The 19,569-nt window shown below is 43.9% G+C and overlaps 1 protein-coding gene across 1 annotated transcript in view; it reads right to left on the reverse strand.

Annotated features, from left to right (window-relative positions):
* Positions 1-19,569, reverse strand: part of LOC115130610 (contactin-associated protein-like 5) — an 82,096-nt gene that overhangs the window by 1,676 nt on the left and 60,851 nt on the right. Inside the window, exons 17-23 of the mRNA XM_065017335.1 lie at positions 13,382-13,600; positions 9,598-9,837; positions 8,508-8,732; positions 8,292-8,425; positions 7,535-7,622; positions 5,050-5,250; positions 4,718-4,792 (exon numbers count right to left, since the gene is read on the reverse strand). Of these exons, the coding sequence (XP_064873407.1) occupies positions 4,718-4,792; positions 5,050-5,250; positions 7,535-7,622; positions 8,292-8,425; positions 8,508-8,732; positions 9,598-9,837; positions 13,382-13,600 (1,182 nt within the window). The remainder of the gene's footprint in view (positions 1-4,717; positions 4,793-5,049; positions 5,251-7,534; positions 7,623-8,291; positions 8,426-8,507; positions 8,733-9,597; positions 9,838-13,381; positions 13,601-19,569) is intronic.

The following is a 19,569-nucleotide window of genomic DNA, read 5'->3' on the forward strand; positions in this document are numbered from 1 at the left end:
ATAAGTTCTTTAGTGGACTATATAATAAGTTCTTTAGTGGACTACAGAGAAAGTTTTTTAGTGGACTACAGAGGAAGTTCTTTCAGTTGTGAGGATTTGACAGATTTCTATATTATTTATTAAGTATTTATTAATTTAGCTGTTTAGACTCAGAAAAAGTACATTTCATATTAATTTAACTGGCACTGAGATAATTGTGAGCTAAAACTTAAAATCCCTTGCCAAATATGATTCTTACACTTCAAGAATTTACGGTAACACTTTATTTGGCACCTAGTGTCAGAACACGTTATGACACGGTCATAACCATGTCATAATATTTCATAAGAGCTGACATAATCTGTCATAACGCTGATATGGTCATGACACACATTTAGACGTGTTGTGACATATTGCAATATTTTATGGCTGCTTATGACACCTACATAAGAGTGTCAAAGCCCACAAATCCTACCACACAAGGCAAACCATTCCATTCTACTTATAAATAATATGTTATATAACATTTCTCAAAACGGGCCATTTTATTACCATTGTAATTGTGCACACACTGATGTCAAACATGTGTCTAGCCCAGTGCTGTGTTGACGGTGATGAATATCGGAGCAGGACAAAACACCCTTTTTGGGACTTATGACTGACATGTGGTCATGTACGTGATAGGCCCATATGGCTTACAGTATATAATTACCCGTAAGAGTTTTGACTGGACACTATTTAAAAGAGGATTACAGAATGATCATGCCCCCCGTATTTCTTAAAATGAAGCCCATTAATCCGCTTTACAACATGTTAAAACAAACATTTAAAACATTTTTTTTACCTTGATAATAAAGCAATCTATGCATCATCACATTTGCAGACTTATGTAAGATAGTCTACTATTCGTAATGTGATGAGTAGATTGCATAGTCATGATTTAGGCTAATAATCCAAATCAATCACTGTTCGCAAAAAAAGCATGGATGAGGCATGTAGCATAGAGTAGGCCTAGGCTATGTATCAGATTGTCACGCCCTGACCATAGAGAGCTTTTATTCTCTATGTTGGTTAGGTTGAGTTGTGACGAGGGTGGGTCATCTAGGTCATTATATTTCTATGTTGGCCTGGTATGGTTCCCAATCAGAGGCAGCTTTAGGCAGCTATTTCCCCTTTGTGGGATCTTGACATTGTATAGTTGCCTGTGAGTACTATAGCAGCTTCACGTTTCGTTTTGTTATTTATTGTTTTGTTTTGCTGTAAGTTTCACCTAGTAATAAAAAGATGTGGAACCCAGATCACGCTGAGCTTTGGTCCAGTTATTCTAACGATCGTGACACAGATAAGTTTCTTCTTTATTTGCATTTGAAAAATGTGGCCTTTCATAACCCCATTTCATGGAGTACCACAACATTTTATATGACTGGAGACATTAGCAGAATCATTTTTAATATGACACATTACAGGGAAGCCTACTCTGCTGACACTGACAAGCAGATCAATAAAAAGAGCCCTATCCATATAATATGCCTACGAGAAGGGGAGACACAAATATAATATGACGTCCCATCTAAACTGGAGGAGGAAATTATTGTCAAACAACAAACTTTTAAGTAGCACTGACCCAACAATGATAAGTAGTGAATATGCACAGTGGCACACTCAGCGGAGATATTGTCAATGCTCTCTGCTGGTGCAAATAAGATGTTGATAACAGAAAGATTAGGTTTTCATTTTCCTCTCTTTACAGCAATAACCATTTGATTTCCAAACTAGGTTTCCCTGAGATTGTATTTTGAAATATTTCAATATGCCTGGCTTGTCCTCTACTTTTCACAGACAGTCGCAACACAATAATCTCCCCAGATTGCGTGCACCGTTTTTCCTTCTGACTGTAGGCAATACGATTTAATAAAACAAAGAAGAAGCTAATGATCCTCTGTGGCCAAATCATGCTTTAGTAGCCAATTTTTTTAACAATTGTATTTATTTCTGTATAGACAGGAGAAAGCTAATTAGGCCATATCATTTTGGCAATTTAACTGAATTTACATTAGCAAAAGTTTAGCTTCCCCTAGCATTATGGACACACTGCCTATGCTTACATATTAAAGAGGTACCACACATAACATCCCTATTGGATTGCAGGCTACGGATGATGTTTTTTTGTGGGCCATTATAAATACAAATTAATCTTGATGGGTGGGAATATTATCAAGTGCATGTCAAATTGTTTATGTTGATGTTAATTAATTGTCAATTACCACAGTTATTTGCACGACCACCACAGCCCTAGGTGAGCATACATTTATGCACTGATGGAGCCTTTATCTGATGGTCAGTCTCAGCGGAGGAAGAAGCCAGCAGGGTCCGCCTCTCAACACCCTTTGCTCTCCCTTTCCTCAATGACCAAATAGGGACACCATCTTCCAGCTGTTAACAAAACTAGAGTTGTACTGTATTATTTCTGCTTCATGCACAAATTCATGTTGTTTCTCCTATGATCAGAGAAAATGAAATATTCCTCAATTTTAAAAAAAATACCAAAGCTGCTAAAAATAACGCAAGCTCATCGATACACTTTCCAACTCATTCATTGCAGCTGCAGTGATTGTTGTAGTGCAAGTGGAAGTAGTGTGAAGGTAGATTTTTATGGAGTATAAAAGTGTTGAATAGAAAGTGTTGACAGTGCTGAATAAAAACGTAAACATGAACTCACTCGTAAAAACAGCAGCTCTTTGTTGTAATTGTTGACAGTCTCTAAAAGTTTAGAAATGTCACATCAACTTTGCTGTAGCTTTCTTTTTACGCCTGCTACGTTACTGCAGACACAATAATCTGAGCCATCCAATTGGCCAGTGGAAGGCCTATAGTCCACTTGAATTGCTCCCCAACGGGAAGGCTGAGTTTGTGCCTTGAGACATATGAGATGGTTCAAAACGGGAACACGTTTTATACCCGGCACGACACAAATTAAAGAAATAGGAACGCACGGCTTATCTTTGGGTTTTCACAGAAATGTTTGGCAATCGACAAGGAATGCCTTGGAGCTCAACCAGTCAATCGTGATCCACCCATTGGTGACCACTTAACTAGATGGTAGCTAACTGTTAGCTAGCTAGCTACATGAATAGTTGACAGCTAGCTTTAGCTATGTTATGAAAACATTGAGAAAACTGGATTGTAATGTATTTGATAATGTGTGAAAGTGTTTGCTATTGCCATAATATATTTGGTATAACGTTTTAGTTTTCAGCTTTCTTTAGTGGTGTCACTGCATTGTAGAATACTCTATTCTGATTTCTGTCTTTACTTGTATTTTTCAGAGAAACTATTGCATCTACTGCATCCAGGAGTGGAGGTGAAGACCTTGAGCGAGGCTGCAGAAACAGACTTTCAAATGAAAGGAAACTTATTCACAGGGAAAAAAACTGATTTGAATAAAAAATACGATTTAGAAGTTAAATAAATAAATACATGTTGTAATTCATTCTTTACAGTCATGTTTTTTTTTCATTGTATTTTGAAAAACTTTATAACACTATCATGAAGCATTATGACCATCCTGTGTCACTTTATTTGGACTAAGAAAACACACTTTATGACACTATCATGAAGCATTATGACCATCATAATCATATAAGCCAGATGGACCTTTCACGTACATGCCCTAATGTCAGTCATCAGTCACAAAGAGGGTGTCTTGTCCTGCTCCTGCATTCATCCCAGTCATCAGCAACAGAGCATTGGGGTATGTGCATGTCTGACATCAATGTGTGCGCAATTACAATGATAACTTAATATGGTCAATAACAGAAAAAGTTCTATAAGATAAACATACTGTTTACAAGTAGACAATGGTGTAATGGATTGTTTTGCCTTGTGTGGTAGGTTTTGTGGGTTTTGACACTCTTATGTAGGTGTCATAACCAGCCATAAAATAATGCAGTATATGTCACAACAGATCTAAATATGTTTCATGACCATATTACGACAGGTTATGGCATATTATGACACTAGGTGTCAAATAAAGCGTTCCCAAATTTAATTAGGAATGGTATTCGGTCTTCATTTTTCCCTTTTTTTTATCCATTAGCTTCATTATCTACAAACATATCTGACTTAAAGTCAATTCATAAGACCTTTTAAATCAAATCAGATTGTATGTCACATGCGCCGAATACAACAGGTGTAGTAGACCTTACCTGTGAAAAGCTTACTTACAAGCCCATACCAACAATGCAGTTCAAGAAAGAGTTAAGAAAATATTTACTAAATAAATAAATTAAAGTAAAAAATAAATAAATAAAGTAACAAGATATATACATACCAATAACGAGGCTATATAAAGGGGGTACCGGTACTGAGTTAATGTGCAGGGGTACAGGTTAGTCGAGGTCATTTGTAAAGTGACTATGCATAGATAAGGAGTGTCTGAGTGGCCATTTGATGAACTGTTCAGCAGTCTTATGGCTTGGGGGTAGAAGCTGTTAATGAGCCTTTTGGACCTAGACTTACTTTACAGTGCAAATAACAGCCCTTCTGGGTAATTACTTTGGAAGTCTCTCCAGTGCTGGAAATGTCTAAATTGTGGCATGTTATCCTGTCCTGACAGACACACATTATTCCAAGAAAACGTCTGAGGAGAGAGCAAGAGGCAGAGATAGCCGGGGCTCATTTCACAGGACACTGACTTTGGCAATTGAGCACTTTAACAACTCTGAATTGGAAATCTCACCTCCAATTACCGCATAGTTGCTTTGTGAAGCGTTCCTTAATGGCCCCCTGCCTCTGCCGACTGTCTCTGAATGATCTACCGGAAGAGGGAAGAGAGTGCGGTGACATCATGAGGAATGTATTACATCATTGATCTGTCATTTGTTTGAGGACAGGGGACCGACATAAAACAATGAGCAACGTTCCCTTGGGAACCGTCATTGTGACAATGGAAGAATCTGTAGACTGAAAACTCTATCCCGGCTTCGGTGTTGACAGTGTACAATATTAAAATGTTAGACGACATCGTCCACAGAAATACAGTATATTCTGAATACATTCTACATTCCTCACCTGATTGAGAGTGAAATATTGTTGAGTCAGCCAGCGCAGCACAGTTAGACTCCACCAAGTGACCCCGTACGCTGACCAATGAGCTGGCACGGTTCAGTAGCGCTGCCTTCAGTGGAGCCATGTGATTGAACTGGACTGAGGACAGGCAGCCAATGAAGCCCTTAGATCCTGCCCGCATCACTTCCTCATCCATAGTGTCAACTATGTAAACAACAAGGAAGGTACTAATCAAACTCACAGATTTACCTGATTAATCAGAATGGTAATAAAGCAATCCAACGTCCACCGACGACCACAACGACATCAGTATCTCACCTTGACTAATGCACATGTTGGGTAGCATCCCTCAAAGCAAACTCTCTCTTTGTCAATGTGAGATAGCATGAACCACTGAACAGGCCCTCTTGAGACTGTATGTCAATTGTCCCTGCTTGTTGTGTTCAATGAGACAGTCCGTAAATACATATGAACTCTATACAAATCCAATTAGAGCTCCACTAAAATCAAGTCCAAAGTTTATTTGTTCACATGCGCTGAATACAACAGGTATTCCAACAGTGCAGTTTGAATAAAAACAAGTTAAGAAAATATTTACTAAATAAACTAAAGTAAAAAAAAAACTATAAAATAACAATAACGAGGCTATGTACAGGGGGTACCGAGTCAATGTGCAGGGGTACCGAGTCAATGTGCTGGGGGTACCGAGTCAATGTGCTGGGGGTACCGAGTCAATGTGCTGGGGGTACCGAGTCAATGTGCTGGGGGTACCGAGTCAATGTGCTGGGGGTACCGAGTCAATGTGCTGGGGGTACCGAGTCAATGTGCTGGGGGTACCGAGTCAATGTGCTGGGGGTACCGAGTCAATGTGCTGGGGGTACCGAGTCAATGTGCTGGGGTACCGAGTCAATGTGCTGGGGGTACCAGTCAATGTGCTGGGGGTAGAGTTGTGCTCAGTCAATTTGCAGTCAATGTCAATGTGCTGGGGGTCATAAGTCAATGTGCTGGGGGTACCGAGTCAATGTGCTGGGGGTACCGAGTCAATGTGCTGGGGGTACAGGTTAGTCGAGGACAATAAATTAATTTAAAGATTTCTCAGCATTTGCAGTAAATGAATCATAACAACTGCCAAATATGCCGGCTGCTTAGAGCACTTGAATATCATTAAATCAGAGATACGAGCTCTGAAAGCAATTTGCTATTTTGATTTGTGTTAAGGACAAGAGTAGATGGGCATAAGATACAAGAGAGATCAGTGTGTGCTTGTAATTTGTCTAAAGATATTAGATATTTAAATATAATGGAGCCAATCAGACCACGAGGGTCAACATTCAACAGCTTGTTCCCTTTAAAGTAATATTGTATCTAATTGGTTTGAAATCTATAATTACCATACTTCCCATTGGGGGCAATTTACTGTACAGGAAGTAGTGTAATTGATCCCCAAAAAGTTTAACGATGATCATCGCCACCATGTTCATCATTGGTCTTTGTTTGTGGTGCTGCAGCATTCCTTTTGACTTAATAGATCCCTAGGAGACATAACCCAGCCAAGAATGTATTTCCTTTCATCCTGCAGAAAACACGTTGTAAGTAGTGGATGCTGTTGTGCTGTGCTGGAGTCATATGAATACAGTATGTGTGAAAGATAGAACAGGCATACTCTAGAGGGAATGGATGTTTTGTCCTGTATACAATAACCCAGATTTACATAATGTGGTTTAGATTTTGTGTGTTTAACTTTACTTTCATGACTTTTCATGAGTTTGATGAAAAATTGGAAACCATTTAAAATGATTGATGCTTAGGCCTGCCTATGTTTAGTATTTTTGATTCAATCCTTCTAAATATCTAATACATCGTCAACGATCAATGTCTTAAAACAGTGTTCTTCTCAAAATAATGTACAGGTATAGACAGCATCTATTCGTACATATATGCATCCTCATCCCATAGGAGATCCCCAGTACCTTAATGATAAAATTAATACATTTGTTTTGAAATGCAAATGATGTTGTCAATTAGCATAGATTTACTCGTTCCCTAAACTATTGTGAATCTCTGTGTTAGACAAATTACGCTTGGTTTGCTTCACAGTTCCATTTACTCCTGACTAATGTTTGAAGTGATAAACTCCCAAGGTTTGTGATGCGTGCAATATGTCAAACAGATTATTAGACAGATACAATGTCCTGGTGGGGTGGATGACAACCCTCCGAATCAGCCTGTCAAATCTATAGCAGATGCCAGAAGTGATTATTTGACCAAATCTAGTGCTTAGATTGTCTATATCAAGTTATATCACAGACACGACTCGTCTAGCTCTTCCAGCTTACAAGCTTTGACTTAATTGCAAAGACTGATTCTTCTAATCCCTGCACTGTGGTAGGCTGTTCATTTACAGTAAAAACCATGACTGTAGCCTCCAGTCATTTAATCATTTCAAACTACCTTAACAAACACGTTCTCATTTCTCTGGTGGGCTCACCTGTGACCTTCCCCAAGATCAGTGATTTGATGGAGATGAACTCTGTGGCTGATGACAGGCTGTACTTTAGGTTCATGTCCTTGTCAATCTAGTGGATAGGGAAAAAAGGACATGGAGGTGTGAAGAACACACACAACCCTCCTGCTCCTCAACATTTTCACCGCCCTGCTCCTCACCCTCTTCACCCCCTACTCCTCACCCTCTTCACCCCCTACTCCTCACCGTCTTCACCCCCTACTCCTCACACTCTTCACCCCCTACTCCTCACACTCTTCACTAGCCTACTCCTCACACTCTTCACCTCCTACTCCTCACCCTCTTCACCCCCTACTCCTCACACTCTTCACTAGCCTACTCCTCACACTCTTCACCCTCCTGCTCCTCACCTTCTTCACCGCCCTATTCCTCACCCCCTACTCCTCACCCTCCTGCTCCTCACCCTCTTCACCGCCCTACTCCTCACCCTATTCTCTCTCCCCTGCTCCTCACCCTATTCTCTCTCCCCTGCTCCTCACCCTCTTCACTCTCCCCTGCTCCTCACAATATTCTCTCTCCCCTGCTCCTCACCATATTCTCTCTCCCCTGCTCCTCACCATATTCTCTCTCCCCTGCTCCTCACCCTCTTCACTCTCCCCTGCTCCTCACCTGATTCTCTCTCCCCTGCTCCTCACCCTCTCCTGTTCCTACATTTCTATTTCATACATCAAATGTAGGAATCCCATTTGTTGTAAAAATCCCATATTTATCCATTGCTCACCTGTAGGTAGACGTCTTTTCCCTCACGGTGGATTCTGATACGGTGGAGGCGTCCGTCTGCCAGGCTGGAGGGTCTGGGACTGAACACATCTGGTCTCCTGTCCACATGGAGATGGTACCAGATCTGGATACTCCCTGTAGACCACAACACAAGCTGGGTTAAACTGTGAATTCAAAGGGTTGAAGCCTACCTTGATAATCCTAGACGTGTCCCTACCGTTGCGTGCCAGGATGACTGCTATGTATTGCTGGCTGAAGGTGCTGACAGTGAGCAGCATGGCAGGGCTCTGTGTGGTCATGAAGATGAAAGCCATGTTCTCTCTGGCCCTGCTGTTCCCTCTGTAGACACTGGAGGCCTGGAAGCTCCTATTCTGCATCACAGAGAAAGGCTCCTGGAAGGTGTAGGTCACAGACGACTCTCTGTTAAACGACACAGACACCTCTGTAGGGACAGGGAGAGAGAGCATGGGTTAGGTAATGTATTTTATCATGGGTGACAGTCCAGCACAATATGGTCCTCTCTTACTTGTTGCTAGCCATCATGCTATAGTAACTACCCCAGAGGCAGCAACTTAAAGAGCATCTGCCATTCTGCTAATATGTTTATGGCCATCTAAAAGTAAAAAGAAAAACGTTTAAAAAAATAACAATATTGTGTAAGTTCTGTGTTCCAGATGCTACGGTAGTGGGATTGGATCAAAGTGAGACTATTGTATTTCAGACCAGTGGAATATTTCAGGCTTGTCTGCTCCATGATAATGGAGGCCTAGATTAGTGTGAATGTGAGAGCAGAGACAGACCAAAGACAGCGGAGGAGGAAGGATCTGTCATCTCATCTCATCCCTCTTTGATCTCTTCTTCAGATGGACTCCAATCTGCACTCTGCCACTGATCTCAACACCTCTACTTCAATACTTCAAGAGCAAGTGAACAGTAGGACTGAGGATAAGATCTTGATAAGATCTTTGGCCTAAGATCTTTGCTGGCATCGAATATTTCACTTGAAAACACTAAATATTCAAGGTTTTCATCACCTCTGAGCGATGTTAGATTTCTGTAAAAGGGCTGTCGTGACACAGCTCTATGTTAATCAACTTCTCCTGACTGCAGCAGATTGCACTTGGCGAGGGAACTTTTCACCCAGCTGTTAGAAATGATAATATACAAAATGGAAGTGCATGTTTTGTATGTACACTTGAAGTTAAAGGTTAGAATCATAGATTCAGCATCAGAATGAATAGATGAAACAACATTACAGCTAAATCAACCCCTTAACCTCTGTGATGGAGTTACTATGCGTTTCACACCTTCCTTGCAGGAGGGCCCCCCATAGGCAGACTGAGAGCAGTCACAGACGTAGCCGCTGTTCTTCTCAATGCACCTCCCGCTGTTGTGGCAGAGACTGCTGGAGCCACTGCAGTGGCCGGGGCAGCCAGCGCTCACCCCCGGGGTCATCTTAGCCCGCTCCTCCAGGTTAAAGGTCACACCGTTTATAGTCAGAGTTCTGATGCAACCCAAGAAGCCCCTCTGCCTAGCCGCCGTTCCCCCTGGAGGAGGGACGACAGGTTATAACTAGTTCATATGTTTATTACAGTGTTATAACACAATTAGTATATAACGCATCATATTCTACTGAGTACTAGCTGCTGTTCCCCCTGGAGGAGGGACGACAGGTTATAACTAGTTCATATGTTTATTACAGTGTTATAACACAATTAGTATATAACGCATCATATTCTACTGAGTACTAGCTGCTGTTCCCCCTGGAGGAGGGACGACAGGTTATAACTAGTTCATATGTTTATTACAGTGTTATAACACAATTAGTATATAACGCATCATATTCTACTGAGTACTAGCTGCTGTTCCCCCTGGAGGAGGGACGACAGGTTATAACTAGTTCATAATGCCTGTTACAATGTTACAACCAGACCTGGGTTCAAATCATATTTCAGGTATTCAGGTATCGGGTGGCAGGGTAGCCTAGTGGTTAGAGCGTTGGACTAGTAACCGAAAGGTTGCAAGTTCATATCCCCGAGCTGACAAGGTACATATCTGTCGTTCTGCCCCGTCATTGAAACGGCCTAGGAATAACAGTTTGTTCTTAACTGACTTGCCTAGTTAAATAAAGGTAAAAAAATAATTGACGCTGGGCCGATTGTGCGCCACCCAATGGGACTTCCAGGATGTGATGCAGCCTGGATTCCAATCAGGGACTAGTGACGGCATATGCACTGAGATGCAGTGTCTTAAACCGCTGCGCCACTCGGGAGCCAAACAATGGTGGAGATGCCAGGGATTGAAACAGAGACCACATAAATAAAAGTCCTTGCTTTGTATTTGAAAATACTGTATTAGTTACAACTAATTTACATGGTTTATATGGTAACACATTTAGAACTGCTCTATGTACATATTAATCCACAGAGGGACTGTTCACCCTAGCCCTGCCAACACACAGCTGGCTGTTGAGACTGAGACTATGAGGCCAGCCCTACCAACACACAGCTGGCTGTTGAGCCTGAGACTATGAGGCCAGCCCTACCAACACACAGCTGGCTGTTGAGACTGAGACTATGAGGCCAGCCCTACCAACACACAGCTGGCTGATGACTCTGAGACTATGAGGCCAGCTCTACCAACACACAGCTGGCTGATGAGACCGAGACTATGAGGCCAGCCCTACCAACACACAGCTGGCTGTTGAGCCTGAGACTATGAGGCCAGCCCTACCAACACACAGCTGACTGTTGAGACTGAGACTATGAGGCCAGCCCTACCAACACACAGCTGGCTGATGAGACTGAGACTATGAGGCCAGCCCTACCAACACACAGCTGGCTGATGAGACTGAAACTAAGGCTATGAGGCCAGGCCAGCCCTACCAACACACAACTAGCTGATGAGACTGAGACTATGAGGCCAGCCCTACCAACACACAGCTGGCTGTTGAGACTGAGACTATGAGGCTGGTCCTACCCACAAACAGCTGGCTGTTGAGACTGAGACTATGAGGCCAGCCCTACCAACACACAGCTGGCTGATGAGACTGAGACTATGAGGCCAGCCCTACGAACACACAGCTGGCTGATGAGACTGAGACTATGAGGCCAGCCCTACCAACACACAGCTGGCTGTTGAGACTGAGACTATGAGGCCAGCTCTACCAACACACAGCTGGCTGATGAGACCGAGACTATGAGGCCAGCCCTACCAACACACAGCTGGCTGTTGAGCCTGAGACTATGAGGCCAGCCCTACCAACACACAGCTGGCTGTTGAGACTGAGACTATGAGGCCAGCCCTACCAACACACAGCTGGCTGATGAGACTGAGACTATGAGGCCAGCCCTACCAACACACAGCTGGCTGATGAGACTGAAACTAAGGCTATGAGGCCAGGCCAGCCCTACCAACACACAACTAGCTGATGAGACTGAGACTATGAGGCCAGCCCTACCAACACACAGCTGGCTGTTGAGACTGAGACTATGAGGCTGGTCCTACCCACAAACAGCTGGCTGTTGAGACTGAGACTATGAGGCCAGCCCTACCAACACACAGCTGGCTGATGAGACTGAGACTATGAGGCCAGCCCTACCAACACACAGCTGGCTGATGAGACTGAGACTATGAGGCCAGCCCTACCAACACACAGCTGGCTGATGAGACTGAGACTATGAGGCCAGCCCTACCAACACACAGCTGGCTGATGAGACTGAGACTATGAGGCCAGCCCTACCAACACACAGCTGGCTGTTGAGACTGAGACTATGAGGCTGGTCCTACCCACAAACAGCTGGCTGTTGAGACTGAGACTATGAGGCCAGCCCTACCAACACACAGCTGGATGATGAGACTGAGACTATGAGGCCAGCCCTACCAACACACAGCTGGCTGATGAGACTGAGACTATGAGGCCAGCCCTACCAACACACAGCTGGCTGATGAGACTGAGACTATGAGGCCAGCCCTACCAACACACAGATGGCTGATGAGACTGAAACTAAGGCTATGAGGCCAGGCCAGCCCTACCAGCACACAGCTAGCTGATGAGACTGAGACTGTGAGGCCAGCCCTACCAACACACAGCTGGCTGATGAGACTGAGACTATGAGGCCAACCCTACCAACACACAGCTGGCTGATGAGACTGAAACTAAGGCTATGAGGCCAGGCCAGCCCTACCAACACACAGCTGGCTGATGAGACTGAGACTATGAGGCCAGCCCTACCAACACACAGCTGGCTGATGAGACTGAGACTATGAGGCCAGCCCTACCAACACACAGCTCGCTGTTGAGACTGAGACTGTGAGGCCAGCCCTACCAACACACAGCTGGCTGATGAGACTGAGACTATGAGGCCAACCCTACCAACACACAGCTGGCTGATGAGACTGAAACTAAGGCTATGAGGCCAGGCCAGCCCTACCAACACACAGCTGGCTGATGAGACTGAGACTATGAGGCCAGCCCTACCAACACACAGCTGGCTGATGAGACTGAGACTATGAGGCCAGCCCTACCAACACACAGCTGGCTGATGAGACTGAGTCCTTGAGGCCAGCCCTACCAACACACAGCTGGCTGATGAGACTGAGACTATGAGGCCAGCTCTACCAACACACAGCTGGCTGTTGAGACTGAGACTATGAGGCCAACCCTACCAACACACAGCTGGCTGATGAGACTGAGACTATGAGGCCAGCCCTACCAACACACAGCTGGCTGATGAGACTGAGACTATGAGGCCAGCCCTACCAACACACAGCTGGCTGTTGAGCCTGAGACTATGAGGCTGGTCCTACCCACAAACAGCTGGCTGTTGAGACTGAGACTATGAGACCAGTCCTACCCACAAACAGCTGGCTGTTGAGACTGAGACTATGAGGCCAGTCCTACCCACAAACAGCTGGCTGTTGAGATTGAGACTATGAGGCTGGTCCTACCCACAAACAGCTGGCTGTTGACACTGAGACTATGAAGCCAGTCCTACCCACAAACAGCTGGCTGTTGAGATTGAGACTATGAGGCTGGTCCTACCCACAAACAGCTGGCTGTTGAGATTGAGACTATGAGGCTGGTCCTACCCACAAACAGCTGGCTGTTGAGCCGGAGGCGGAGGTGTCCCTCAGATGGAGCTTCCAGGAAGCGCAGGGGTAGCTGGTCCACCTGCAGGGAGGCCTCCTTCACGCTGCGCTCCGCCCTCACATAGTGCCACTGCCTGTCATTCAGGGGCATGTGGGACTTAATGGCCAGGACCACCGGCCCGTTTCCCACATCAAAGGAGAACGTCACTGCGAACGGAGCTGGGGGAACAGAACGGGGACACAAGCTGACAGTCATTCAGGTCAGTAGTGAATCTGAGACTCCTCTTTTCTATGGGACACCATTTCGTTCTATGTCGATGAGATACAAATGTGATGCATTGATCTTCAAAGGCTTTATTTGTGACCAAATCTTTACACAATTTGTTATTTTCTTGTTGGGAGGAGGCGGGGGCTATAGGTGCAATACACAAATTAATATAATTGAAAAGATAGCATCCACCTGTATGTAAATAAAATAAATAAAAAGAAGTGAGCCTCCACCCCCAACCTCATCCTACGTCTCCATCCATCCAACCACCCACAGTACCTTACAGTCATATTATATATGCATACACGCTGCACTTATTTCAGAGCTCCAAATGGAACATTACGAAACACTTCAAGATAAGCTTTTACAGACTCATTTTGAACTCAAGACGGTGCAGCCAGTACATTCACAATGTAGTTTGATCATTATGTTCTTCAACAGCCGCTGTTTACATGGCTGCCAAGGAAAATATTATTAGAGGCTTGACAGCTTGATAACAGAGCACTGTGTGTGTCATTAGTATTACATTATGCAGCGCAGGTCAGGACAGCTTGATAACAGAGCACTGTGTGTGTCATTAGTATTACATTATGCAGCGCAGGTCAGGACAGCTTGATAACAGAGCACTGTGTGTGTCATTAGTATTACATTATGCAGCGCAGGTCAGGAGTGACAGCTTGATAACAGAGCACTGTGTGTGTCATTAGTATTACATTATGCAGCGCAGGTCAGGAGTGACAGCTTGATAACAGAGCACTGTGTGTGTCATTAGTATTACATTATGCAGCGCAGGTCAGGAGTGACAGCTTGATAACAGAGCACTGTGTGTGTCATTAGTATTACATTATGCAGCGCAGGTCAGGACATCTTGATAACAGAGCACTGTGTGTGTCATTAGTATTACATTATGCAGCGCAGGTCAGGACATCTTGATAACAGCACTGTGTGTGTCATTAGTATTACATTATGCAGCGCAGGTCAGGACATCTTGATAACAGAGCACTGTGTGTGTCATTAGTATTACATTATGCAGCGCAGGTCAGGAGTGACATCTTGATAACAGAGCACTGTGTGTGTCATTAGTATTACATTATGCAGGTCAGGAGTGACATCTTGATAACAGAGCACTGTGTGTGTCATTAGTATTACATTATGCAGGTCAGGAGTGACAGCTTGATAACAGAGCACTGTGTGTGTCATTAGTATTACATTATGCAGCGCAGGTCAGGAGTGACATCTTGATAACAGCACTGTGTGTGTCATTAGTATTACATTATGCAGCGCAGGTCAGGACATCTTGATAACAGAGCACTGTGTGTGTCATTAGTATTACATTATGCAGGTCAGGAGTGACAGCTTGATAAAAGAGCACTGTGTGTGTCATTAGTATTACATTATGCAGCGCAGGTCAGGACATCTTGATAACAGCACTGTGTGTGTCATTAGTATTACATTATGCAGCGCAGGTCAGGACATCTTGATAAAAGAGCACTGTGTGTGTCATTAGTATTACATTATGCAGCGCAGGTCAGGAGTGACATCTTGATAACAGCACTGTGTGTGTCATTAGTATTACATTATGCAGCGCAGGTCAGGAGTGACAGCTTGATAACAGAGCACTGTGTGTGTCATTAGTATTACATTATGCAGGTCAGGAGTGACAGCTTGATAAAAGAGCACTGTGTGTGTCATTAGTATTCCATTATGCAGCGCAGGTCAGGAGTGACATCTTGATAACAGCACTGTGTGTGTCATTAGTATTACATTATGCAGCGCAGGTCAGGACATCTTGATAAAAGAGCACTGTGTGTGTCATTAGTATTACATTATGCAGCGCAGGTCAGGAGTGACAGCTTGATAACAGAGCACTGTGTGTGTCATTAGTATTACATTATGCAGCGCAGGTCAGGACATCTTGATAACAGAGCACTGTGTGTGTCATTAGTATTACATTATGCAGCGCAGGTCAGGACATCTTGATAACAGAGCACTGTGTGTGTCATTAGTATTACATTATGCAGGTCAGGAGTGACAGCTTGATAAAAGAGCACTGTGTGTGTCATTAGTATTACATTATGCAGCGCAGGTCAGGACATCTTGATAACAGAGCACTGTGTGTGTCATTAGTATTACATTATGCAGGTCAGGAGTGACAGCTTGATAAAAGAGCACTGTGTGTGTCATTAGTATTACATTATGCAGCGCAGGTCAGGACATCTTGATAACAGCACTGTGTGTGTCATTAGTATTACATTATGCAGCGCAGGTCAGGACATCTTGATAAAAGAGCACTGTGTGTGTCATTAGTATTACATTATGCAGCGCAGGTCAGGAGTGACATCTTGATAACATCACTGTGTGTGTCATTAGTATTACATTATGCAGCGCAGGTCAGGAGTGACAGCTTGATAACAGAGCACTGTGTGTGTCATTAGTATTACATTATGCAGGTCAGGAGTGACAGCTTGATAAAAGAGCACTGTGTGTGTCATTAGTATTCCATTATGCAGCGCAGGTCAGGAGTGACATCTTGATAACAGCACTGTGTGTGTCATTAGTATTACATTATGCAGCGCAGGTCAGGACATCTTGATAAAAGAGCACTGTGTGTGTCATTAGTATTACATTATGCAGCGCAGGTCAGGAGTGACAGCTTGATAACAGAGCACTGTGTGTGTCATTAGTATTACATTATGCAGCGCAGGTCAGGACATCTTGATAACAGAGCACTGTGTGTGTCATTAGTATTACATTATGCAGCGCAGGTCAGGAGTGACAACTTGATAACAGAGCACTGTGTGTGTCATTAGTATTACATTATGCAGCGCAGGTCAGGACATCTTGATAACAGAGCACTGTGTGTGTCATTAGTATTACATTATGCAGCGCAGGTCAGGAGTGACAGCTTGATAACAGAGCACTGTGTGTGTCATTAGTATTACATTATGCAGCGCAGGTCAGGACATCTTGATAACAGAGCACTGTGTGTGTCATTAGTATTACATTATGCAGCGCAGGTCAGGACATCTTGATAACAGAGCACTGTGTGTGTCATTAGTATTACATTATACAGCGCAGGTCAGGAGTGACAGCTTGATAACAGAGCACTGTGTGTGTCATTAGTATTACATTATGCAGCGCAGGTCAGGAGTGACAGCTTGATAACAGAGCACTGTGTGTGTCATTAGTATTACATTATGCAGCGCAGGTCAGGAGTGACAGCTTGATAACAGAGCACTGTGTGTGTCATTAGTATTACATTATGCAGCGCAGGTCAGGACATCTTGATAACAGAGCACTGTGTGTGTCATTAGTATTACATTATGCAGGTCAGGAGTGACAGCTTGATAACAGAGCACTGTGTGTGTCATTAGTATTACATAATGCAGCGCAGGTCAGGAGTGACAGCTTGATAACAGAGCACTGTGTGTGTCATTAGTATTACATTATGCAGCGCAGGTCAGGACATCTTGATAACAGAGCACTGTGTGTGTCATTAGTATTACATTATGCAGCGCAGGTCAGGAGTGACAACTTGATAACAGAGCACTGTGTGTGTCATTAGTATTACATTATGCAGCGCAGGTCAGGACATCTTGATAACAGAGCACTGTGTGTGTCATTAGTATTACATTATGCAGCGCAGGTCAGGAGTGACATCTTGATAACAGAGCACTGTGTGTGTCATTAGTATTACATTATGCAGCGCAGGTCAGGACATCTTGATAACAGAGCACTGTGTGTGTCATTAGTATTACATTATGCAGGTCAGGAGTGACAGCTTGATAAAAGAGCACTGTGTGTGTCATTAGTATTACATTATGCAGCGCAGGTCAGGAGTGACATCTTGATAACAGCACTGTGTGTGTCATTAGTATTACATTATGCAGCGCAGGTCAGGACATCTTGATAACAGAGCACTGTGTGTGTCATTAGTATTACATTATGCAGCGCAGGTCAGGAGTGACATCTTGATAACAGCACTGTGTGTGTCATTAGTATTACATTATGCAGGTCAGGAGTGACAGCTTGATAACAGAGCACTGTGTGTGTCATTAGTATTACATTATGCAGCGCAGGTCAGGAGTGACAGCTTGATAACAGAGCACTGTGTGTGTCATTAGTATTACATTATGCAGCACAGGTCAGGAGTGACAGCTTGATTACAGAGCACTGTGTGTGTCATTAGTATTACATTATGCAGGTCAGGACATCTTGCACATTTTTCTAGCTGCATGTCAAATGTAGGCTACTATAGCTGGGAAGTGCTTTCATCAGAAAACAGAATATTTATGATTTCAAACCACTGGCCTCCTCCAAATGGATCCTGGTGTGTGTGTGTGTGTGTGTGTGTACTTCCGGGTTGGAGCGAGCGGTCGCATCCGCACTTCGGTCCGCAGGTAGTATAACTTTTCATTACATTTCATTACATTTCATTATAGTACGTATATTCATTATAGTATATAACGGTTTGATTTGTCTAATCTTAGCAATTTCTTCTTAGCTAGCTACATAGCCGTCTTTGTATCAAAGATAATTGCGTAATTATCGTATTTCGTCGTCCTAACGTAGTCTACACTGCTATCTGCCCAGCAGCTAGCCAGCTAGCAAACGTCCACCGTCTACCGAATAGCAGCACTGTAGAAACTATTACACTCAACTGAACGACTTGATTAGTGTAGTGTTAGCTAGCTACATAGTTGTCTTTGCTGTCTTCGTATCCAAGATAATTGTGTAGTTTAGAGTGTGTAGTTTTAGAGTGATTATCTTAATTTACCGAGGTTAGCTAGCCAGCTATTTGTCATCCTTAACGTAGGAGACACTGCTAGCTAGCCAACAGCTAGCCAACGTCTACCGAATAGAACTTCCGCACTCAACAACCCGGTCGCATTCCGCCTCGCTCCACAGGTAGTATCACATTTTCATTTCATTTCATTACAGTACAACGGTTTGATTTGTTTGATCGTAGCTAGCTACATAGCTAGCTACATAGCCGTCTTTGTATCAAAGATAATTGTGTAGTCTAGAGCGATTTTCTAGGTTAGCTAGCCAGCTATTGTCGTTCTTTTAACGCAACGTAACGTAATCAACACTGCTAGCTAGCCAGCTAGCCCCCGAATAGCAGCACTGTAGAAACTATTACACTCAACGGAACGACTTGATTAGTGTAGTGTCAACAACGCAGCCACTGCCAGCTAGCCTACAAAGTCAACAACGCAGCCACTGCCAGCTAGCCTACTTCAGCAGTACTGTATCATTTTAATCATTTTAGTCAATAAGATTCTTGCTACGTAAGCTCAACTTTCTGAACATTCGAGACGTGTAGTCCACTTGTCATTCAATCTCCTTTGCATTAGCGTAGCCTCTTCTGTAGCCTGTCAACTATGTGTCTGTCTATCCCTGTTCTCTCCTCTCTGCACAGACCATACAAACGCTCCACACCGCGTGGGTCGGCCACCCTAATCTGGTGGTCCCAGCGCGCACGACCCACGTGGAGTTCCAGGTCTCCGGTAGCCTCTGGAACTGCCGATCTGCGGCCAACAAGGCAGAGTTCATCTCAGCCTATGCCTCCCTCCAGTCCCTCGACTTCTTGGCACTGACGGAAACATGGATCACGACAGATAACACTGCTACTCCTACTGCTCTCTCTTCGTCCGCCCACGTGTTCTCGCACACCCCGAGAGCTTCTGGTCAGCGGGGTGGTGGCACCGGGATCCTCATCTCTCCCAAGTGGTCATTCTCTCTTTCTCCCCTTACCCATCTGTCTATCGCCTCCTTTGAATTCCATGCTGTCACAGTTACCAGCCCTTTCAAGCTTAACATCCTTATCATTTATCGCCCTCCAGGTTCCCTCGGAGAGTTCATCAATGAGCTTGATGCCTTGATAAGCTCCTTTCCTGAGGACGGCTCACCTCTCACA

Source organism: Oncorhynchus nerka, linkage group LG1 (assembly GCF_034236695.1).
Source record: "Oncorhynchus nerka isolate Pitt River linkage group LG1, Oner_Uvic_2.0, whole genome shotgun sequence".
In the NCBI taxonomy this organism is placed as follows: Eukaryota; Metazoa; Chordata; class Actinopteri; order Salmoniformes; family Salmonidae; genus Oncorhynchus; species Oncorhynchus nerka.